Source organism: Pleurodeles waltl, chromosome 10, assembly GCF_031143425.1.
Source record: "Pleurodeles waltl isolate 20211129_DDA chromosome 10, aPleWal1.hap1.20221129, whole genome shotgun sequence".
NCBI classification, from domain to species: domain Eukaryota; kingdom Metazoa; phylum Chordata; class Amphibia; order Caudata; family Salamandridae; genus Pleurodeles; species Pleurodeles waltl.
Window position 1 is genome coordinate 548,973,737 of NC_090449.1, and position 25,061 is coordinate 548,998,797.

A 25,061-nucleotide genomic window follows, 5' to 3' on the forward strand; every position below is an offset into this window, starting at 1 on the left:
TCAGAAGAACTTGCTCCGCCGCAGCCATCTCGCTACTCGCCCCATACGAAGCGCAGTGCACGGTTTACGGAATGGCACAAAAATACATCCATGCCACAATACAACAGTAGGAACCGATGACAGCCGCCTTCATCAGCGAGGCGGCGAGGAGGCGAGATACCTTTAACAGAATAAACAACTTCAACCACACACATGCACTCTTCAGTGTAGACAGCTTAGCCGCTAAGAAACTATAAGCTCGGTATGTCTATCGGGCAGCTGCGGTTTCCATTGGCTCCTAGGGGCGGGTGGGTAGGTAAGTAGATAGATAGATAGATAGATAGATAGATAGATAGATAGATAGATAGATAGATAGATAGATAGATAGATAGATAGATATCTGTTCATTCGTTTGTATGTGTGCTTCTTTAATTTGGTACACACAACCCGCTATTTCAGATGTCATTGGTGGAACTGCAAAAGTTACCTTTTCAAGAACAATTTGACATTTAAGGCAACTTACCCTTTTAGCACGTTAGCTGTTGGCAATGAAGACCAAGAAAGCCTTGCTCTTTTAGCGCTGTCCGTGTGGGTGACAGTTCCTTTCCCTATAATGCTTTCTGGCCCTCCTCACACACTTGAGTTTTCACAGTTACTAACTTACCTTTTTTTTTTTTTTTTCTGAAGCAACTTTTCCATATATTTTCCAAGACAAGGTTTCTTTAAACAGAGAATGGGGGAAATAGCTGGAAAAAAACAACATAAAAAATGGTGAATTGAATAAGTAATCATGTTACAAATTCCTACCCGGAGGATTCTAAAACGAGAGGAAAACACAGGATTGTGTGGTAGGACATAAAGTCTCTGTGGAGAGCTAACAGTGTGTCAGTATTCATATTTACATATGTAAGAATATCAATGTATGGTATATCTGAACAGGAATACCCTGGTCACACTTCAAGCACACAACCGCGAAGAAGAAACCGAAGGAGATAGTATAGTCATATCAGCAGAGCTTCTACGCAGCCAGTGCTGCGAAGTCCAGACAGGTTGTTATAGTTACCCAAACCACAGGGGTCCCCCTTGTCTGCTTAAACCCCTTTAAATCACCCTGGCTCCCACCCACCCCCTCTTCTTTAAAGGAGCGTTTTGCCTATCCCTGCCACCGCTTGTGGGCCAACCTGCCCTTCCTTAATGCCTATTAAAACCATCTCCTCGGTTGCAAATTGCATGCAGTTCATTGCTGCCTCGCCTGTCCTGATTGACAGAAGCAGCAGAGGTTTTCTCCCCTGTGGCAATCTGCCTTGATTGGGTCTCTCGGAGCGCCTGCAAAGTTTGTGTGTGTGTGTGTGTGTGCGCTGTGCCTGTCTGTGTGTGTGTTTCACCTCTCCTGAGCGTACTTCAGTGCACCGGGCTGGGAGACGAGTAACCTCTGAGAATTCAAAGAGACGGGAAGACAGCAACAAACCCAAGGGAAAGAAGAAACGTTACCTGTCTGGACTCTTGTACTGGCGATTATTATTTTTTCTTTTTTCACTTTTTACATTTTCAAGACGTCACTTTTACATGTGTTGCTGTTTTAAAAACACTCCCGAGATGGGTTTTTTTGGACGCACGCTGTTTCTGTGTGGGCTGACCCAAGTTCTGTCAAGTTACCCAATCTGGTGGTAAGTGAACATAGTTTAAAATTGTTCTGATTGTTTTTATTTTCTAGGCTGTTTCGTTGTTGTTTGGCACGTGCTTTGTTCTTCTGCCCAGTGTCACTTGCCTGAACTGAAAATGCATAATGCTGTCACTTTCACCTTTGTAAATAACAAACACGTCCTGCTTCCGTCTTTTCTAAGCGCACTGCAGGCTGAACTTTGGATGGATACCTGATCCGCCGTGTTTTACTGTAGAAAAGGGATCAGATGGCTTCTGGGCACTTTGATCCTCCTCCCTAGCATGGGACAAAAGGCAGCGATTGAATTCAAGAGATATTGATAAGGATGACACCCTCCCCTGGGGATTTTGTTATCTGGTCTGCCGGCGGAGCGCAGGAGCCTGCACGGCAGTAAAATACTGTACACGGTTTTAGAACACGCGCAGGTCAGCGGGGCTGCGGCCGACGGCGGCCTCCGAGCACCTCCCACACGTTCAAATATCACCCACGAGGGTCGTGGGCGATTTTTTGGGACTTTCTTTTGAAAACGTAAGAAAACGCTCGCTTTTGAAAAATAAAGGATGGCGCAATTGTGCACTCGATTCCGATGCTTAGTGGCTGTAATCTGCTTCCAGGCGCTGTACATGAATAGACGTTCAGGGGTATGTTGAGACTTACCTTAGTCACTTTACTCCACGGAAGGGATCGTCCGTTTAAAATGAACAAGAAAACCACGGACGTGTATTTAACGGTGCTCAAAGCGGAGAACAGTTTGTCTTTCCCCACAATCTCTCCATTAGTTCCTCGTCGTTCTCTTTCCTTTTACTTCGTTCTTTAGGTTTTTTTTTCTCCATTTTCCCAGTATTTTGCAATTGTTATTTAAGTAATTGTTTCTCGGGAAGCTCATTGGATTTGCCAGGTTTGTTTCTCGTTGTTTTGCCTTTTCTTATGCCCTTGGTTTAAAAAACAATGGCAGAAAGTCACAAAACAGCATTTTCTGTCTCGATTGTCTCAAACCAAAGACCTTTGAATTGCTTCGGGTACATCGGAAGGTGCATCTGCATTTTTTAAGAATTGGTCTTTCCTGAACTGCTTGCATCTACGGATTGTGTGCTCGTTTGTGTGTTTCTGTTTCCTGTTTGATTCATTGTCATTGTTTATATAAAATTACTATGGGCTCAAATTAAACATAATGTTATATTGCGCTGTTGCTCGTTCGCAATGATGATACTGCGCAGAACATTTTCTTCCCGAGATACTGAGGATCTCGAAGGTTTCCCCGTGCAGATCAGCGTGCACAAAGCAATTCCTTCGTAGATCGGTGTGTTATTACTGCAGTGCTCCGTCTGGCGGGCCTGGCGTCATATTTAGAAGGCGCTTTCTCTGCAGTGATCATAACGCCTTTGTTTTGCTCTAGATGTGTAGGTGGTTAAATGTCCAGAAACTCTTATGGAAGGGTTCACCTGCAAGTTGCTGGTGTAGCAATAGAAGGATGGCCTTGTTTATCAGATGAAAGAGTGCACTTTCTGCCAGGTATAGGAGGGAAGTGAAACATAATGTGTGTGAGGTTACTGTTTTAGAGGAACATCTAGAAATCTGTTCTGCTGTCTGATAATCTTTCCGTTTTACACTCCATCTAACTGTCACCTCTCTATTGAAAGATCTAGTAGCTTTCTTCTATCGGTTTTGTCTCCCTGTAGTTTCGCTTGCCTTTCTGTGTTGTAACTGTCTGCTGCTCCATCGGTGTGTCCCTCCTGCCTGTACCTCCATCTAGCCAAACTTGTCTATAGCCAATATAAATGTTTTACCATTGTCAGTCTCTTCTTCTGTAACATTTCCTCCCATGAGATAAAGTAAAACATAGATAGATTAATTCGGCTGAGCATGATCGACAGTCAGAGACAAGTGTGATCCGTCCACGTTGCGTCACACACAACCTGGCCCCGGTTTACCAGTGGATTCTGGCGGGCCCTGGCATCCAATACATGCGGTAGCTGCACACAGACAGCCGCTCCCTCAGGAGCAGGTTGTGTGAGCCCGCGCTGGCTCTGGGGTGTACGGCCCCTTTAAGAGTCAGGTATGCAACCTTCCCCACAGAGCCGAGAAGCCAGCGGTGCTGGGCCGTGCATGTAGATACAGAGATAATTGCTGGGACTGGTAATTGGGTGGCAGGAGCCTAGTGCCGAGGGAGCCGTGTCTCCGGCAGTTCCCTAACCAAGAGCCACCGGGAGGAAATCCCAGCCGGTCCCCGGCGCGCTCAGTGTAACTACGTTTCTCTCACGGAGTTTGCCGAAGTGCCCCCCTCGCAGCCGACATTATGCGTGAGCAATGTACACCAGTGCACCCCACACTTTGCCTCAGAAGATGCGCGCGGCTCATTCTAGCGCACGTAGTGTCGTTTCCCAAATATAAACCCGGGGCTCAGCATGCAAAGGAAATCACAGCCTCGTGCGAGCTGTTCGCACCTGCTTAGGAGAGTTTTAAATTGCCGAGTACTTGTCCTGCGCTGTGTGCTTGGTTGAGCGCGCTCCAGCAAGGAAATCTACTGCCTGCACCGCCAATGCCTTACAATGTGATGAGTTCATGAATGTTCCAGAACCTCACCTAGCCCCGAACCTCCCAAATCTATACTGCTGTCCGTTCACTCCATGTGTAAATGCAAGAGGTTATTGATATCCACTTGATAAATGTATTTATTTATTCAGTTTCTATGTATGTTTGCATAAATCTATGAATTACCGAGCTTTGTAATGCATGTCACTTTTGTTACTTCAGGCTGTAGAGATGTGAATGTGGGTTACCGCGCATCGAAGTAAAATGCTGTACAATGTTGGTAATACATGGAACATATATGTGGGTGGTGACTGATGCCCAGAGTTTATAACAGAGGATATGGGGTGACATGCAGCAGAGCTGTTGCACTGAATTGATATCTCTCAATAAAGCAGCTTTTTGAAATTAGTGCATATGGCCAGTAGACCTCTCATAGTTTGACACGCAAGCTGCCCACCAAAAATATTCCACCTAGTAACTAATTGTATTTGCTAACGCCTTTCCATTAATATTTAGGGGTACAGGTGTTTTATTTACGGATTGTAGCTTTTTGGAGCCACAGGAGATCCATCAATGCTTTGATAGCGCCGACAGACATTAGAGTCTGTATATAAGCAACATGGGTGCATGTACACATGCTCGCCTCTTTGAGCTGGTAGTTAAAGCGCTATTCAGATCAGAACCCAGCTGAAGCAATGGCTGGGAGTTTGACAAAAATGGGGTCTCCCACCAGGCAGGAAAGAAGGTCACCAGGGGTCCTTACATCGCTGTGACACGGCTGTAAAGCCTATACATTGCACGAGACTCTTCTCATAGTGTTTACATAGCGCTACTACGCCTGCCACGTCAACCTTCAACCATTACGAAGCATCAAAATCCTATTTGTTTGTTACAGAGTTTTCTATAGCTCCCACATTATCATGGCTATGTCAGAGTGCTAACATCAAACATTAATGTCAAGAAAAGCAGAGAGTAAGCATATCAGTGGGAGAGGGCGCTTACAGCACTTAGCCATTTAAAGTCGTTTCCAGGCGCTGTGCAGTAGTTATCTGTGGACATAGAAATTTCGCAGCACTGAGACATCATGTTTCCACTGGGCTAGATGCGGATCGTTAGATTTGTACACTATTTCAGTAGGTAAGATTGTCAGCGAGGGCGTGCTGTGGAGTAATTCTGCAGTCATCAGGAGGGGTTACAGAGAGCTGACCACTCATGGAGAGGAAGAAAAGCTCATTAGAAAGGGTGAGGCGATACCTGCGCAAGTCCTGCTTTTAGCAGAAGGCGACCACGTGTGTGCGGGAGAGATATCTGTGCGCTTAACTAGAATAACAAACACAACTCGAGAAACAAGCGCTTTCATAAGGATGGCTCCTTAAAGTGAGAGGGCCCCGCTATTAATCTGAGAGGTGTTGGAGTATCAGAATGTTTATATCTGGAAGATAATTTAAGCAGTGATTCGTTATCCAATGTGTTTAGCTGCTGCATGTACTTTATTATAGACAAAGAAATGCAGCAGCTTTAAACTACTTCGAATTCCCCTCAAAGTCCATGATTTTGGCGGCCTTATCACTTTTGCGCCTTTTCACCTTCCACTATGGGGTTTAGTCACTATTTCTCCCTAATCCAGGAGTGTATGCTCACATCCACGGTTAGTCTTTGATGGCGCCGTGTTGCTGCTTCATAGCACTATAAACAACATACGCTATATGTATTCATCCCGATCATCTTAATGTTACCTTCCTTAAATTAGCGAAAACCCCGTTCAGTTTTCAGCAACAGCGTTTTTTTACCAAGTGTAACGCAGGAAGGATTTAGTTGGAGAAATCTGCTGATTTCCATGAGGCATTTAAAAGGGAAATTAGGGGGGCTTGGTGAACGGCTCATGCCCTCGGGCGGATGTCTCTACTCTCTAAGAGAGCTATGCCGGGAATGTCACTGGGCTGTGACTTCATGTGAGAAAAGTGCAGGCAATAAAATGCAAATGCAGTCTTGATAAGACAAGCAGGTGAACACCTGGCCCAACATAATTAAAAAGCAATTTTTTATTCGGAGGAATGACGCAACTTATAATTAGAAACTGGGGCCTGCATTCCTTGCCTGGGACAGAAGCAGGTTCTCACCCCCTCTAAATGTCACCCATTTCCCTGCCTACAGCCCCAAAACACTTTAAAGGAGGAAACATTTTGTAGGGGAAGGAACTGTCAAATCTAAATGAGGCATATTTAAGAAATGTGGCACTGCACTCAGTGCTGTGTCACTTTCCTTGTGCCCCCTAGTGCACCCTTACCGCCATCATGTGTGGCACACCACGACGGTAGTTAGGGAACTAACGTCAACATTTTTTATGCTAGTTTGTCGCTTTACCGAATTAGCATAAAAAATGTTGATGCTAATCCTGAAAAGCAGCTAGAGGCCCAATGAAAACAATAGGACCACTTTGTTTAATGCCTGCTCTGTGCAGACGTTGAAAATACTGAAAAAAATGGTGCAATGAAATCTTTTAGATTTCTTTGCGCCATTTTATCAGCCCCTCTAACAAGGAAATGCCCCCCTTGCATACATTATATTTGGCACAGGCATAATGCGGTGCATAGAGTTACAAAGTGGCGTGATGCATGCATTGCGCTACATTGTAAATATGGCGTGGCAATTTTGGCCCCATTGGGCCAAATTAGCGTAAACAAAATGATGCTAATGTGGCGCAAGGAGGCGCTAGAGGCTCTTAAATATGCACCAATGTATTCAAGTTGTTTCAGTAAACGAGATTACCTTCTGCTGTTCCACCTTTCTCTTCTAAGTTACTGTGCAGTATGATTCCCACAGCATAGTCTGTGAGTTGTTTCCCCCTTACTCCAGACTTAGGTCCAGGTATAATTTTCATTTGCAGGGGTGAAGCACTATGTGGTGCAAATGGCAGTGTCGATCAACTTTTTCTTATAAACATTTTTTTTGGTGCTGAAAAGTTGACACAAACACACCAAAAATTGCATTGGCTCTACTTGGATCAAGCACCTGCTAATCTATGCAAAGTGGATGTAAAAGTGCGGTAACTCTTGAAAAACTCTAAGATTGCACACAAAGCTAGATGTGTTAAAGTGGAATAAACTAGCTTTGCATGAAACCCCAGCACTCACTGAAATCAGAGGTAAATGACAGGAAAAAATACTTTTGTATGATTTAACTACAGCTAATACCTGTGAAAAATTAACATACCATGCAGTTTATCCATAGGCACTTGTCTGTATATGGAATTTGTACAGGAGTGTGTCCCTCAAGTAGGATGCAGGACATCACCTGCTGGCCTTGGCACCATCGTGCAGAAACAGCTTTTCGTTAGAGTTAGCTTGGCTGATGTGACAATTGGTGAGCAACTCTTGGTACATATGGTGCTTCAATTTTTTTACCCTTTGGACAGGGCCACTGGACTTATACATTCTACGGCTGTGAGTTTATTTGTATAATTAATGATTTTCTGCACTTGTTGCATAGTCCATCATCTGCAACATGAACTGCAGATTTAAAAAAAAAAAATGTTCCTAACTCAAACGGTTCAAAAGTTACTAAAAAGGTGGCAATACATGTCCGCTAGAAGTGCAAGGCTTTTTGCAAAGGTTAACTGGTCATATTTCAGTTACATATTTCTGTATTTGGTTCTTAAACTGGTACAAATAAGATGACATTTTTGCCAAGACAATATCACCATTTGTAAAAATGACAAAATAATGAAATAATACTATAAAAATGTGCTCATTATGCTGTATAATTTGCCTTTGACTGCCACATAATTTAGTCAACTCTGCCAAATAATTTGGTGTTCCTCTGCTGCATAATTCTAGTTGCGCCCTGAGGTCAACATAGCGCTGCTGATTTGTATGTAGTGCTATGCTGCAGAAATTTTAATAAACCAAGACAGTAGTGTGACATGGGGCCAGATGTAGCAAGTCGGCAATTTGCGACTTGCAAATTGCGAGTCCCTGCGACACGCAATTTGCAAGTCGCAAATTGCTATGCAGTACGGTGTCTCAGACACCGACTGCGACTCGCAATGGGGTCGCAATGACCCACCTCATGAATATTCATGAGGTGGGTCGCAAATTGCGGCCCCATTGCGAGTCTAGGCACTCGCTAACATGGAGGCCTGCTGACGTCAGCAGACCTCCATGTTTGCGACCTGCTTTTCAATAAAGCAGTTTTTTTTTTTGAAGTGTAGCCCGTTTTCCTAACAGGAAAACGAGCTGCACTTCAAAAAAACCGAAACTTTTAGTTTCGGTTTTTTTTCAGGGCAGGGAGTGGTCCCTTGGACCACTCCCTGCCCTGAAAAAATATTTTGGGGTCCAGTCACAAACTGGAAGGGGTCCCATGGGGACCCCTTCCAATTTGCGATTGGGTTACCATCCACTTGAAGTGGATGGTAACTGCGATGCCATTTGCGACCGCATATGCGGTCGCAAATGGTATTGCATCCCAATGCGACTCGCAAATAGGAAGGGAACACCCCTTCCTATTTGCGAGTCTGAAATGCATTTTGCGAGTCGGTAACGACTCGCAAAATGCATTTCTACATTGGGATACGCGTTTAGCGAGTCGCAAACGGCAAATTTTGCCGTTTGCGACTCGCTAAACGTTTGCTACATCTGGCCCATGCTCCTGTATTTTCAGGGGTAAGATACATTTGCAGGAACAGTCTGAATCACCCTGTCTGTAATTAAACTTGAATAGCGCAGCAATATGAAATGTTTCTTGGAGATTTCAAGCACAACAAAATGGAACAGTTCCTTTACAAAAGTTTGCATAGTCGTTGTGGTATGCTCAGAATTACACAACTGTGGTAAACAGGGAAAGCTAGAATTAGATATTAGACTGACCTTATTTTGAAGTATGCAAATGAATACCAAGATCACACTATTTAACTTGTATTAATACTAAGACCACACCCTTTACATTAAATACAAAATACATGTGGCCCTCAGCCTGCCAACATTCCTAGGTCAATGCATGGCTAACTGCTGCAGCCCATGGATTTTTTTCTGTTCATTCCTGGACTTGCAATATTTTTTTAATTTCATTATAAAACAAGGACTAAAGGTTCCAGAAAGCCAGGAAAAAAATGGACTCCAGCTGCTAGACACACAAGGACCTGGGAAACGTAGGCAGCTACAGACTTAGAAAATACATCTTGTTTAACTTAAACAATGCCATAGTGTGAGATGTATACCCTTGGCTTGATCTAAGTGTCAATATTGTTGGTCATAGTAAAATGCCAAACTACCCTTGGTAGACAATTGGGGCAGGGTTTCTCAGTCAGGAGCGATCTCCAACCTCCTGGAAGGAGGGGGATCGCTACAAGACCTTTTTTCAAACATGAATGTCAAATGGTCACTGAGTGATAAACCTGTCATGCGCCCACAATTGGGTCATTCTTTGTCGATTTAGGCAAGAACTTCCCACTGAATTTTCCTCCTTGGGCCTTTCAGACTGAACTGGACGAGTTAAGGCCATGTGAATCCTAAAGGGGCAGTGCGAGTATTCCCCTAGATATTTATTGCACATGTGATGCGCAAGCTGGGACGTACTTTTTGTGATCAAAAGTGCTCATATATATAGGACAGCGAATGCTTGTATGCAGGATGGATGTTATCAGGGCTTCAACGCCTCGGCAGAGGTAGTAAGCAATATATAAATGCAATGTCAAATGCCATTTCAAGACTAGATGGCATTAAGGTTGCATCACAACTGTGCCATTAGATGTTGAGTATGATGTGTACGCCCATTTGGCACGACTTTCCTTATTGTGTGCCCAAGTGCACTTACCTACGATTGTGCACGAGAGCTCATGCCTGCATGTGGTGCAGACAATAAACCGTCTGCATTAGCAGCCTTCTCAATTAAATAAAATCATATTGACACTTTTGCCTCCGAGAGTGTTCTTGGCTCTCTGTAACTTTTCTTCATCCTAAACAATCCCTTCCAAATTTTCCAATAGGCTATAGAACTCTTCTCTGATGCTGTATGCACATGCATTAATATGAACGTACATGCATGTACCTGTCGTTCACTTCCATAACAAGTGTGCAACAAAGGCTGTTGTAGACCTTCTAAGGGGAGCTGCGAATAAATGGGGGGGGGGAAGGACGAGACGGTTTTCATGAAACTTGAAAGATAGACCCTGTGTGTCAGATTCTGTGTCTGTCGAATGGAATCAACATGAGGCTTAGCCATGCAAAATTTATAATCAGTGTGAAAAAATCTATCTATCTATCTATCTATCTATCTATCTATCTATCTATCTATCTATCTATCTATCTATCTATCTATCTATCTATCTATCTATCTATCTATGATATCTAGGATTAGGACTCTCAGGGCCAAATGTATAATTTTATCAAATTGTGATTCCCTAATTGTGATTCCCTGCGAATTGCAATTAGGGAATCACTATTCAAATGTATGAAACATGGAGTTTCAGTTTGTGTTTCCTAATGGGTCGCAAAGCGAACTACCTCATTAATATTCATCAGGTTGGTTGCAATTTGCGACTTATTAAGAAATGCTAAAGTCACAGGGTTGGTGGCCTGCTGGGCTCAGGAGACCACCATGTCATGACTGATTTTAAATAAAGCAATTAAAAAAAAAATCAGCCTTTTTTCCTTAAAGGAAAATGGGATGTGTTTAAAAAACAGAAAAATGCAAAGTTTTCTTTTAATTTTTTAAGACTACACAGTGGTCTGGGTTACCACTGCCTGCTCTTAAAAAATGTTTTGCATGCATTCACAAAGGGGAATGGGTCCCTTAGGGACCCCTTCCCGTTTGTGAATGGGTTACCACCTACTTGAAGTAGGTAAAATGCGAATGTTTTTCAACTGCATTTCGGTCGCAAAACAATCCTGCATATCGCTGCAATTTGCTATTAGGAAAAGATGCCCTTGACTCGCCCCTTCCTGATATCGAATCCATATGTAGTCACATTCCAATTTGTGATTCGGTAGCAAGGTACCCAATCACAAATTGGAATTCATACATACCAAAATGCAATGTTGGGGTCGCAAATGGCCTGATCGGGCCTACGCTATTTTGTGCATGTTTTTGAAGCCAGACATAAGGCCATCTGCTAGCAAGAGGAAGGGATCTTCTCTCACTTTCATCAATCTATAGAACAGGCATGTGGGCATATGTATGTACACGAAGGTTATATTTATCTAATATTCATTCAGAGGTATGTAGGATATACCAATACATAAAAGTGAGTAAAATGAGTCAATAAAGAACAGCGTGCACACATATTTATTTTATTATACTTATTGTCATTATTTCATTCAGTTGCATCCAAAAGTTGCTTGAGAGCTCTACACTGTGGCTAACCAATGTATAATTAGGGCCTGATTATGAACCCTCATGACCGCCATGTTTGCAGTGGTGGTCGGACCGCTGTCAATGTGGTGGTCCAAGCTCCACCTTACAACCCCAGCAGTTGTGCCACTGTCGGACCGCCAGCACTGCCAGGATTACTCATCCCAGCGGTCTGGAGGTCATGTTGGTCCTAATCCGCCAGGGCAGCGCTGCCCTGGGAATAATGACTCCTTTCTCCACCAGCGATTTCTCCATGAAAAGGTTGGCGGAGAACAGGTGAAGGGGGCCACAGGGGGGCACTGCACTGCCCATGCACTGGGCATGGGCAGTACAGGGGTCCTCTTTGCCAGCACCTTCTCAATGTTCACTGTCCCTTCTGCAGACAGTGAACATTGTGAGGGTGCTGGTGCACCCTGCAAGCTACAGCATTGCTTCTGACTCGATTATGAGTCAGAGACAATGCTGTAGACTGTTTCCCACTGGGCCAGCGGGCAGAAACTGAGGTTTCTGTCCACTGACACAGTGGGAAACTCGTAATGTGCCCAGCGGGAAGGCAGCCACAATGGCGGCAGCCTCACCATTGGGATTTCAGCAGACGGGCTTTTCCATCTGCCGAAATCATAATTAGGCCCTCAGTCTCTATACTGATAAAAAAGTAAAAGTCCTGAGACATGCTGAATCATAATACAAAGATGTTTCCAGATCGATGGTATTTGCTTTACACTAAATGGCACAAACCTTTTCGAATCCTAACATTGTACAAACAATCTGCAATGCAAATACAACCGCATATCAACAAACAACAAACAACAAACACCATCAAACGATGAGCTTCCCATGTCAGCAGGAAAGGATGCTCAGTTAAAGAGAGGGATAGAATGCAACAACCACTCTGTTCAGCGCTACCCATATACAATTAACAAAATATCTGCAATAGCAGTGAAATAAAGTTTTTTTTTTATTATACTTTCATGGAGTACAATGCAACAAGCTACCTTTCTGCACAGCATTGCGTGAAAGGGCAAGAATGTGCCATATTTAACATTATATGGCACATTCTTGTCCTTGCATTGCGCGGGCACTATTGGCTGCCTACTGCCAATGCAGACACCTTTGTATCATGTTGCAAGGGTGCCTGCCTTGTAGGAAGCTCTGTTTCAGTGCAGCAAAGTACACCTTAGCATTTTGACTCATTCCCTGGTCTACCACTAATGGTATACCTGGGAATGCATCAAAATCAATGGGTGGACGCGTTGGAACACCCCTGCTCCAACCATGGAACGCCTCCCTGGGGCAGAGTAATGCAAGAAAGTGATTTCCACTGCCCTGCGTAACTCCAGATTTATCAAGTCATTCAGGGCCATTCAAGGTGGCATTGTGTTACTTGATAAATTGAACTTTTGCGTTGCCTCCTCTTTGTGCCCCCTTGCGTGGCACAAGGGTGTTGCAAAACAGTGATAAATATGGCCCTGATAGTGGCATATTAACTTGTTATTCAGAACAACCCTACTAATAAACACACATATGCACATTTATTACGACAGTGCAAAGTTCAAACTCAAATTTATTATAATTGTACAGCACAATCAACATTGGAAAAAACACCTTTTACTTCCTTACAGATTGAATGTAACAATTATTTTACACAAAGAAACACTATACTTATTCTATTAGTCACCAAGTCTCTTCAGTGTGATTTTACCATGCTGCACAAATGAATATCCTTGCATCAAATATACCACAGTATAAACCATATATGAAGATGCACAGATTATACCATGCCATGGATTAATAAATGTTGAAGGATGAGAGGGGCATTACTATTCACTCAAAGCTTAGCCCTTTGTGAGTCATGACTCCTCCCCACACTCAACAATAGTAATAAATGGCATATTACACACTGCACATCTGCATAGATGTTTCTCATCGTTTGTGAATGGAACAACAATGGCAATTGGACACTTCATCCAGTGGAAATGAATTGTGAAGCAGCTAATTGCTTGCCATCAGTGCTTCATCTCTACAAAGATAGGTGCATGAGCCCAAAGCATCTTATTAGGAACTTGCCACCAATGCTGTCAAATGCCAGGATTGGTTAGTATGAAGGCTACCTACCCTTGTTTCCATTGCAGGCATTTTTTCCCCATCGCCATACATTTCCCCGCTTTTCATCTTGATCTTACAGTCCCCTTTTAAACCCTACTTTTTAGGGTCAAGCGCTCAAAGCACTCTGTCCCTGGTGTAATCTCTCTGTGGGCTTTTAACAACGCCCATGGCAGGCCCATCAGTTTGGTTGCTTTGTGGCCTTGCCTTTTAAATTTTGCTTGATTTAATTATGGTAAGGCATGCATACGTCATGCCTTTTCCAGTGTTTAGCCCTCCGCGATAGTACTGGCCAACTACTGAAAACATACGAGGCTCGATGTTTTCCGTATGGTTTCTGAACTACTTTTTATTTTTATTTCATAGGCAGCGCGATCTCGCTGGATAGTAATCAAGCGCTTTGTATGACGTCGACCCTCTTACATGGATAATTGCACTTTTGCGATAGGTTTAACTGCAAGCAAACTCCTGTTTCCTTTTGTATGTCTGCTTCACGCTCATGGTGGACGTTGGCTTGATTATGTGAAACTCTTTTACTTTTCAGTTTATGTGGCAAGAAAAGTCCAGATAGGAGTTTAAAACGCTAATAGCTCTAACTCGAGCAAACGTGAGACTCATTGCATTGCAAATGCTTGTTCTGTTTCTGACTGTTTTCAGATCTTCCTTTTCCTTTTTCCCTTTTTTATTTTTTTCTCACTCATGCTCAACACCTGGAACCACCTGCTCAAATTAAGCACTGTTTTTCCAAAATAGTTGCATCTTTAAGGATTTCTGGAATGTAGGAAAGTTGTCCTGGAAGCAAATAGATAAAGGAAGACATTTTCGGAGAAAATATGGGTAGGAACGAACTGGCAATTCTGCCACTATGGCATTTCTGTGGTAGGCTGAAGGCTAGACAGCTGATTTCGGAGCTGTACTCACCTCCATGACCTAACCAAGCCCAAATGACACAATTTTGGTCATGATATTCTGCAGTGTGCAGCTGCTTTGAACATTTTTGCCTGGGCTGATTTTGATTTTTAGTCTGATCCTAAGTTAGGCGGTGTCCGCCATCAGTCATAAGTATTAGCAGCTACTCAAAAATACTCTATCAAAGGACTTTCAAAATTTTGGGGGTCTTGCCATTCTAATATGCCTTCTAGTTGCATTCATGCCCTTGTTTGTCACATTTGTCAATTACTTTGGTAAAGTGTGTCCTGTTTACAGTGTGCTGCACAATAACATAATTAATGTCCGACTATATCTATTTTAACATGAAGAGGTAAAAGAGGTAGATTTGACATCAGTTATAATTTCAATTCCCCAAAACCCTAAAATTCCTTAATGGGCCAGCCAATCCAACTATCATTAAAATAGAAATAATTATGTGTTCCTTATGTAGTGCATACTTACATATGTTACCACGGTTGGAAACCTGCCACTTACACCACAGAAAATGTTCAGCCTTTACAAATAGACTCAAGAAGCATTTCAACAAGTTTACTTCCCTGCCTTTGTACGGGGGAGGGGGTGCCCAGATAAAAGGAGTCAGTCCCGTGGCTTTCCTCTATTTTGGTATTAGAGGCCCAGCAAAGATAAAGCAAATAATTTCCATATTTAGGCTCTCATTTTTTTCTTGTTCTTGTTATCTTACAGATTTAACTGCAAGAGCTACCTGTAGGTTCTGTGGAACCTACAAGCTTCTGGAGATGAGGCATATGAGGCCATCACCTCAGTTGGAACACCATACTTCTTCCCTATCGCTGTATCATGTCTTCCAAAGCATGAATGAAGTGCAGGAAGGCCAAAATAGCCTATGTTACCCCTTAGGCCAGCAGAAGGGGAGTTTCCTTCCTCATTCCACTCTACTTACCAATGTCTTCCAGGTGATATTTACCTCTGGCGTAATCAACTGTATATATTTTATAACAAAAGCTGGATCCTCCTAATCTAGTGCATCAAGGCCAGCTTCCAATGTTTATGTGGAAGGGACACGTTAATCTTTCTAATAGGAACAGTATTCTCAAGTACCTATTGTAGATAAAAACACTGATTATGGGAAGAAGTTAATCAGCATCGAAGCCTCCACAGGTCTGTGTTGCAGAGATCCCACCATTCCATGTTTTAAAGGTGTAGTCATGAAAACAAGCTCCCCCTAGGCTTTCTCTAAACGATTTAATCATAACACATGCAACTTATACTCCAAATGGTGTTGGATTAAGCATTGATGATTACCCCAGAAGAAAGGGTGACATAAATTCCTATCGGATTTTCGAAGTTCTCCATGGCTACCACAACCTCACATTTTTTCTCTGATGAAGTTCCTTACTTCTGTAGATCAAATATATGGAACATACTTGAGGAAGAAATTTCTCATACTACAGATAAAAACCTGGGATAGGAGGTGTGTAGCACACTATGTAAATACTACGCTTCGTGCTATCTGTATTTACTGGATGCAGTAAATACACCACCACTTTCCTTTGCCCCTTTGTATCCCAAATCTTACAGTGTCACCATTGGCTTGTATGTACAAATCTAATTGTGAAGTATATGGAAGGTTATTATACTGAAAAACTGCATGATCTGTGTCAAAGTGTTTTCTTGTAACAAAAACTTACCAAAGGATTGCAGACTGTTCAGAACTCAGTGGCCATAATCCTTCTGAAACTCTCATACCACACATGAATGGGCACCACTAGCTCCCCATATAAAAATTAGCATAATTTACACTGCTTATCCACTCATTTGTGACACTACATAACATTGGACCAGCATACCTCAACAACCACATCTGCTTAGCAAACCTTCCATACACCTCAGCTCGTTTGAACTCTTACTTGCACACATCCCATGCATATGGAAAACCTGATCTGGTGGTTAAGTCTTTTTTTACATCACGCCTAATGTGTAGAATGACCTGCCGCTACACGTAAGAGCCTCCTCCTCACTTCTTGAATTCCATAAGAAGCTGAAGACCTGGTTTTTAGAGTAGGCCCACTACACCCAGGTTTGCTAAACTAACACCTGCTTAGTGCAAGGATACCCTCCTGAGTGACACCGTGCTCTACAATTCTACATAATGTAACATAACGTAACGTAACGTAACTTAACGTAACACAACGCAATGTGATGTAATGTAATGTAACGTAAAGTAACATAAGAAGGCAATAATTCAGAGAGCATGAAAGCAACAAAGAAATATAACTAATTCAACAGCTTCAGTTCTATCTCCTTAATGACAGACATGCATTACAAATAATGTGAGCACATCATTGGTAGGGACTTTGTGCACTTAGAGAGTAAGCCTTGAAGCTTTGAAATCAAGTTGGAAATTTTAAGACGTGCGTACCTGTTTTTTCTTGCCTGGGAAATCAAATAAACAATTTTTATTCTTCTTCAACGTATTTCCTAAATCACACATCATGGACTCTTTTGTTTCTATCCAGATATTTGCAAGCCAGCTATATCCTTTGTCATTTGAACATTATATTTTATTATCAAAATAGAACTCTTCTGCTACTACATCTACTACTACTACTACTACTATTACTTCTACTAGTAATAATACACGGATAACAAAACTAAACCAATAAAATAGCAACAGTAATAATAATAATACTAATGTTATTATTATTGTTATTCTTCTTATTATTATTATTTTAATATCCCCTTTTGTTCTGATCCATTGCTCATACTCTTTATTGTAAAAGGCATATTCAATTCCTTTGCGCCGGGGACAGTTCCATTTGGCAGCTCGACCATCAATTGCATCCGACAGTATTATATGCCTGCTTGTGGTAGAAGACATAACTTTGCTCAGGCCCTTTTCCAAGAGCATTACACTATCTAAAGCAGTGTCTATCGACATTGGCTACCAGCGCCTCTCTTCTTTCAAGTAGTCATGATTTTCATGTGACTTTGTTTGCAGATCACTTAGCCACATTGTGTTTTACATATCTCTGGTCCTATGTGAAAAAGCTTCCAGAATAGTTTTGAAATAATGCAGACAAGAGGCTCACATCAAGTTCTTCTACGGGCCATTGTTCATGACCATGGCAGTCGATCCCAAAAATCTCTACTTGATATAACTCTCTTTTGATGAGTAACCATGTCAAAATATTTTATGTGAATGCAATCGCCACACTATTGGATATCCCTACACTCTATTTTGAATGGTAAGAGGCAAACAGGTACTTATTTTTATTTGTTTTCCTTATGATATTGAAAAATTACTTTACACCATTTGAAGGCTTTTATGAAGTATTGCTATCCCTATCATACTGAAATCCAGGATTTTACGAAAGGGGCAGTTAGGCCCTATGTAATTAAACATTTTCCACATCTGCTAATTTGATATGTGTTTAGTTTTATAGAATCTGAGAGTATTTTCGAAAACTATTTTTTGCAGCTAATAAGAAATGCTGGAGTGTAACTTATTTTCACCATTACACATTAAATGGGAAAGACATGTACAAATGAAAGTTAAAACATATTTTTCACAGCATTGTGTAAAGACACCAGTCAATGCCAGCAAAGAAATACATTCACACATTTTGGGGCTATTGGGTGACCTACATGAACAGGCTTTCCCGGTTTCACTGAGGGCACGAAAAAACATGTTAACATTAATCCCCAACTGTTTCCAGAAATGCTTCTAAGTTTGTGTAATGGCTAGAAAAAGGTCTGGATAGAGCCTAGGCAACTTTTAGCAACCAAAACCTGATTTAAGACGGTTCAGAGATCACAGGTACTTACAAAAATGGTCTTGTTTGTTGTAAGTTAGTCACATTTAGGGCCTTCCTTGTTATTTGTTTTAGCACATTCCCAATGATTGGTACTCGTTTGCCTTTTTAATTGGATTTGGCAAAACGATATGTATAGATCCAAGAGAACTTCAATTTGATTCAGCATTGAACCATACTTTCACAAAATACACTTACCAGTTTTTCTGCTATATTCAGTGCCAGTCTCGCCAACATCCGTTGTCAAATATTTGAACTTGAACATTCCACATGGAAGCATATTTACTCTGTTATCGCACTGTCTAGAGACATTTTTTCTTCAACCTGAATATTAGAGGGCTTCTCTCCTAGTGTACAAAATTAACTTATGTATGCTGAAAGACAGTAAAAAAAAAAATCCTTTTTTATTCCATAAACTATAAAAGCCTTTCCTTCTCCTATCCTAAAAGCTGAATTTGGTGATTGGGCATATGGGTGAAGACAATCCACTTAGCCCTATAGCCAATCCGATTACTATATCTTTTGATTTGCTACATACACATGCACTATCAAAGATGAGCAAGTCTCCTTTGAAGAACACGTAGATCCAGATCACTAATGGCCAGGGTCGGACTAGGACAAAGTATAGGTTCCGGACACCAAAATAAAATTGGCCCCCATTAGTCAATTAGACAGCTAAAAACTGGCTATGTTTGCAAATTGGGGCAGTTTTTACCTTGTAAAGACACGCTATGTTTACAAGGTATGGCAGACTGCATGGATTTAAGCTTAGTGCAGGAAATGTCTGTTTTAATATAATGGAAATAAACATTAAAAACCAGCCCACCAAGACCACAAAACAGGCCCACAATCATCCAAACAACTAGACCACACAAGGGCATTTCAGACCAACCCATCGGACACTGGCTGATTGCTCTGTAAGCCAGTATGACCCTGTTAATGTCCTATGTGCACATTTGCAATGTGATGTCTCACATAAAGGATGTGTAACCTGTGTCTATTCTACCATGGTTGGCTATGTCTGACTAGTGTAAATGAAGGAAAGGGTAGGTGAAGTGTAAAAACAGCTGCAGGCCTTGGTGAATATGTGACCATTAAGCTTCTGAAGCACCTTGAGTTATTCTTTTACTTGTTTGACTTTGAGATTTTCCATGGATAGGATAAATTACTTCTGCTCCTTAAGTGGGCAGGAAAGCAAGTCTTCCACAACATTTCTTAACCTTTTACAGCAAGAAGATCAACTCACTGAGATTCATAAATAAATCATCATTTTTTATTGAGGTTCCTTTAAAACTGGAGTGTGTTCTGAGTCTGAGTAATATTAGCAAACAGGTGCATTAAGCTAGACAATGCTCACTCCTGAACAGTGTGACTTCAGGAGAGAAACTACTCTGGAATCATTGAGCAATGCATCTCATCAGAAAAGGACTATCGCTGATCACCATTCAAGATGGTCAATATGTTTATGGAATTATGCTGGATCTTGGCTTCCAAAGTCCTGTGTCTTCACACTTGGTGTCACTGTTTTAGCTGCTGAACAAACCAACTTTACTTCGTCCTCTAGCACATAAAACACTTCATGCACAGTTAGTACTGACTAGCTTCAGATCCACTTTGACTTTAGTGACATACAAAGCTCCACACTGCCTTGGCATAATGTTACGCCACATTGGTTCCATGATCCGATGATGTTACCTGATATCTGGTGTCATCACAACTTTCACAGCCAAGTTTGGCTGAGAGGTAGCGTGTACTGGATAAAACTTTGCTCACAAGGTGACTTAGAATACCGGATATCCTAAGCTGGTGGGCAACATTGCTCAATATCACAAATCATCGACACATAGGGCCTCATTCTGACCCTGGCGGACGGCGGAGGCCGTCCGCCAGGGTACCGCCGCTGAATGACCGCACCGTGGTCAAAAGACCGCGGCGGCCATTCAGACATTTCCTCTGGGCCGGCGGGCGCTCTCCAAAAGAGCGCCCGCCGGCCCAGAGGAAATGCCCCTGCAACGAGGACGCCGGCTCAGAATTGAGCCGGTGTAGTTGCAGGGGTGCGACGGGTGCAGTTGCACCCGTCGCATATTTCAGTGTCTGCTTAGCAGACACTGAAATACTTTTCGGGGCCCTCTTACGGGGGCCCCTGCCGTGCCCATGCCATTGGCATGGGCACGGCAGGGGCCCCCAGGGGCCCCGCGGCACCCCCTACCGCCATCCTGTTCCTGGCGGGCGAACCGCCAGGAACAGGATGGCGGTAGGGGGTGTCAGAATCCCCGATGGCGGCGCAGCAAGCTGCGCCGCCATGGGGGATTCTAAGGGCAGCGGTAAACCGGCGGGAGACCGCCGGTTTGCCTCTTCTGACCGCGGCCGAACCGCCGCGGTCAGAATGCCCTGCGGGGCACCGCCGGCCTGTCGGCGGTGCTCCCGCCGACCCTGGCCCCGGCTGTCTTAGACCGCCGGGGTCAGAATGACCCCCCATAGACTAGTAATGCAATATATGCTGAATAGCAACAATATTAAATACCAGAGACTGTTGAGACACCGATTCAAATATACTGTGCCCCAGTCAACTGTAGTATTAAACATAGGGGCATCTGTGCAGCACAGATTAACTGATGCTACATTATAGATCATGAAACTTTACTCACTGCCAGACATCAAAATGTCACAGATCGGCTGATATAGTGTGCATAATAAGATTATGTAATACCAACTATGAAAGAGATTCTGGTAAATTGATAATACACAGCACTATCAAGCACACAGTGAGGAGATCCAGAATGGCTGATATTTTGTATTGCGGAACTGAACTGTGGCCACTAATGCACGCAGCTAGGAGACATAAACTGACATCATGTGTTCTACAAGCAGAATATTAAAAACACGTACATCAAGGAGGAGAGCACTGACTGATGTTATCTACTGTACACAATAGTATTACATTGAGTAATGGAAACACTCAGAGCGAGACTTACAAGTATCATGCAGGGATTAAGACCGTTCTACCTCAGTCAGTCTTAGAGGAGATTGTACTCACTGATGTTATGGATTGTGTCACTTCTGGATTTACAAATATCATAAGAATGTACCAATGACTGATATTAGGCCTTCGTGCCTTTATGCAGACAGTGTCAAGGTAGCAGAAGGCTGACATCATTCTCTAGAGCTAACCATCATCCCAATCAGGCTGATGTAATTGACTCATCTCGCAACAGTAGTTTATATTAAAGATCTCATGTGTAACAAGACATATCTTGATTAAGATTATGGTTTCACAAGAACACTGTTTCTTATTATAGCTGAAGACAAGTGTGACTATTTTTCATATGCGATAGGTTCAATTAGATTGTTTTCACATTTTTTAGAGTTTACGGCTTGCACAGCACTGGATTTACGAGTTTTCTCCCCTAGTATGCTGTATTGAATCTTTACCTGTAAATTGACCCACCAGTATCCATAAATGTTATTATTCTTTCCTGAGTCTACATGTGTATTTGAGATTCCACCTAGGTGTTTCTTAAGATCAACATGATATTATAAAAATATCTATCATTGGAAAATATCCCAAGGGAATGTGAGTCTGGACTGAGGAAGGATTTCAGACAGGATGCAATTACACTTTGAACTCATGCACTGTGCCAAATTGTTCACATTCAAGGGAGTGCTTAATTTGTGCCGTTGTTTCCGGTATTCGGCAACTGCATTTGTTTCTAAACAGTGGCATGTATTTTTCACACTCTACCACATTGTGGCAGCAAGTGTTTTATATTTAATGGAGCACATCAGTGGAGCATGTAACTGTTTAATACACTTAAACAAACTAGAAACTCCAGTCCATCCCTACAGTTTGGGGGCCCTGGAGTAGGCCAAAAATTCAACTTGTTTGAGTGTCATTGTTAGTAAGTAATGCTGGTACTGGCATTCCACAGAAGAGGCAGATCTGTGAATGATGCAAACAGCAGTGGACATGTGTACAGAAGTGGCAATCTGTGAATGGTGACAACAGCAGAGGACGTCTGTGAAATACTGGCCCTTGAACTTATTTAAAAAAAATTAGGCATTGATTTAGGGAATGCTTAGTGACTAATTCAGCTCAGATGGGTTTTAAACATGGCCCAAGAAAGCTTAGGAGTTAGAGTCATTTGCAGATTGTATTGCTATATTATTTTGTTCTGAAATATCCACACAGCCTCTTCAAGGAGAGTGTTGTGAGGTCCTTTTACTAATATTTTTTATTGAGAAATTCTGTTTTTTTTTCAGGAAAGGAACCAAAACATATTGATCTTTCTTTTTGAAGGAATAAACACCGTAATGGAGAATAAATTAGCCTGGGAGGTGCAAGTTAATTATACAACTTACACATTTATGAAAAATAGCAAACATATTCGGTGGAAGATTTTGACCGGCTGTTGAATTATCTTATAGTTATAAACTATTTTGAGATTAATTTGAAATTTCTGGGTGGAGGTAGTGAGCCATCCTGTCTAGGCCAGACGCTGGAAAAGCTAATAAAACATGAAACCTATTTTGAGGGTCTTTTCAGAAAGAGCATGATCCACGTTCTTCTAGCACACTCTAATGACTGGGCTATGTAAGTTATGTACAACTCATTTATTCCTAAAATGTGGTTAATATTTCTATGTTTGTAAATTTGACCAAATATAAATTTGATACATCTGTAAAAATATTACTCTAAGGTCTATTACATATCATTTGCGGAGCTCACTATCCCTACTCACCTTTGATAAAACTTTTGAAAAAGCATGTGATTTTTATATAAGGTCATAATTTTTATGGTGCACACTTAGGATCTGATGCTTTACAATGTATTGGATAATAAAGTAACATATGGGTTGTTCCAGCATAGCACAGGCAATATCGTGGACAAAGAGAAAGAGTGAATGGATGATAGCCTGCAGTCAGAGATTAAATTAAAAAGAATTTAGTTGTATGTGTGTAGGTATATTTGAAGAATGAAGAGAAACGAAGGGCTTTGATTTGTTTTCTTATATTACAACTGAGTTTCAAATAATTTAGAACTGTCAAGTTTGCTAAGAAATAGCCACCAGAAAAGGAAATGATGGTGGATGAAATGTATTAAATTCTACCAACAATACATAAGTAGATGCAGTAGTTGCATGGTGCATAATTTGTCTCCATTAATAAGCATGATCTCTCAATTCGCCTGAAAATTAATATTGCAAGGGGCACCAAATAGCACACAGCTGCTCCTTAGTATGCAATCTGTACCACCAAAGCAATCATAACCAACTCAGTTGCCTCAATATGCTTGTGAGCATGTGGGAGTGCATGACATACTCAAGCAGCACAGTACATCTGACGCCACAATTCATAAGTTCAATGAAAGCTGTTTGAACAAATGGGAACACTCCCTGTCCTTATTAGGTGAAGGACGTGTTATTTTAATACTACAATACAAATACAAACTTGTGCAGGAAATCCACGGTTTGTGAGGGCCCTTTAAGCGCATGACATGAATTACATAATTTTTTCAGTTACTTTTGGTATGAGATTTGTGCTGAGCTACTTCCACAGAAATGTGACAGATATCCGGACTGTGAATCCTGATTGTCTTATGGCACTTGTAATAAGGTGGGTAGGATATCCACCACATTTGAGATGGAGTACCCGCACACCAAACTCTAAATCAGGTCCTTTGTTTCTATTTGCTTTTGGCATTTCTGCTTGCATTATGAATAGGGCTCCCAGTTTCAGGTTGTACTGATTTTTAGAGATAAATACAGACCAAAAACAATGTGTTTCCAGTCTATATTTATTTTTAAAAGCAGAAAAATACTGAAAAGTGTGCTTCTTGTCTTGCATGAATTTCAGGCAAAAGCTGAGCCGATACACTACATAGGGAGTTAAAAAACAGGATGAGATTTCCTTAAATACTGACATATTAAATATATTTGTAGTTCAACACTAATATGTACCTCTGGTTGCAGATTTTTGTTATATGTGACTGTTTAATTTGCTAAAACACTACCAGCATCAATCATGAATGCAAGTCTAAGAATTAAGTAAATTAAGAGTGCTCGTACTATTTACGCTTGAATGCCCTGCTTAGAATGAAGATGCCATTGTGTTCATTCAAAAGTATAGCAAATAATCCCAATGCAAACTTAAGATAACTGTTTCTATACCTAATCACAATAAGGGTAAGTAAATAACACCAGGGGCTGTATTTCCTAAGTGCCCTAGTGCATCAGGTGCAGGCGGAGTGGGCATAGTCAGAGCCCTCAATATTGCTGTAATGGAGGGGCTAGGCACCAGGTTCTGTAGGGTATGAGGAGCAGTACACCTGTTGTTGCTGAACTGCAGTATTGGAACAGCAGGTAGTTGAGCAGAAAGGTCAAAACAATAGGTATACTTTGACATCTGTAGCAGGGCAGTAGGTATTCTGGGTGAAGCACCAGAACACAAGATATAGTTACATTGGAAGGGCTGGACCGACAGGTTGGATTAGCTGGGCCTTGAGTCCTCAAAACAGTCAAAAGTATGCAAATGTAGGGTTCCAACCTCAAATAGGTACACTTTTCTGAATAATGTAATTCACTAAAGTTTTCCAGATAACACCTGTAAAGATGAAATGGTCAGCGATTTCTATGCATTATCAGGTTTTCAGGTGTTTCCCTGTTTTCTTCAAGAATTCCATTTTTCATGCAAGAATAGATACCATATATATATTT

At 41.8% G+C, this 25,061-nt stretch overlaps 1 protein-coding gene across 2 annotated transcripts in view; it reads left to right on the forward strand.

Moving 5' to 3' along the window:
- The first annotated feature begins 1,165 nt into the window (after positions 1-1,165).
- Positions 1,166-25,061, forward strand: part of WNT3A (Wnt family member 3A) — a 205,221-nt gene continuing 181,325 nt past the window's right edge. For both annotated transcript variants that reach the window (XM_069210981.1, XM_069210980.1), the window contains exon 1: positions 1,166-1,646. Coding sequence is in view for 1 of the 2 variants with exons in the window: in XM_069210980.1 (XP_069067081.1) it covers positions 1,546-1,646 (101 nt within the window). In the remaining variant the exon portion in view is untranslated. The remainder of the gene's footprint in view (positions 1,647-25,061) is intronic.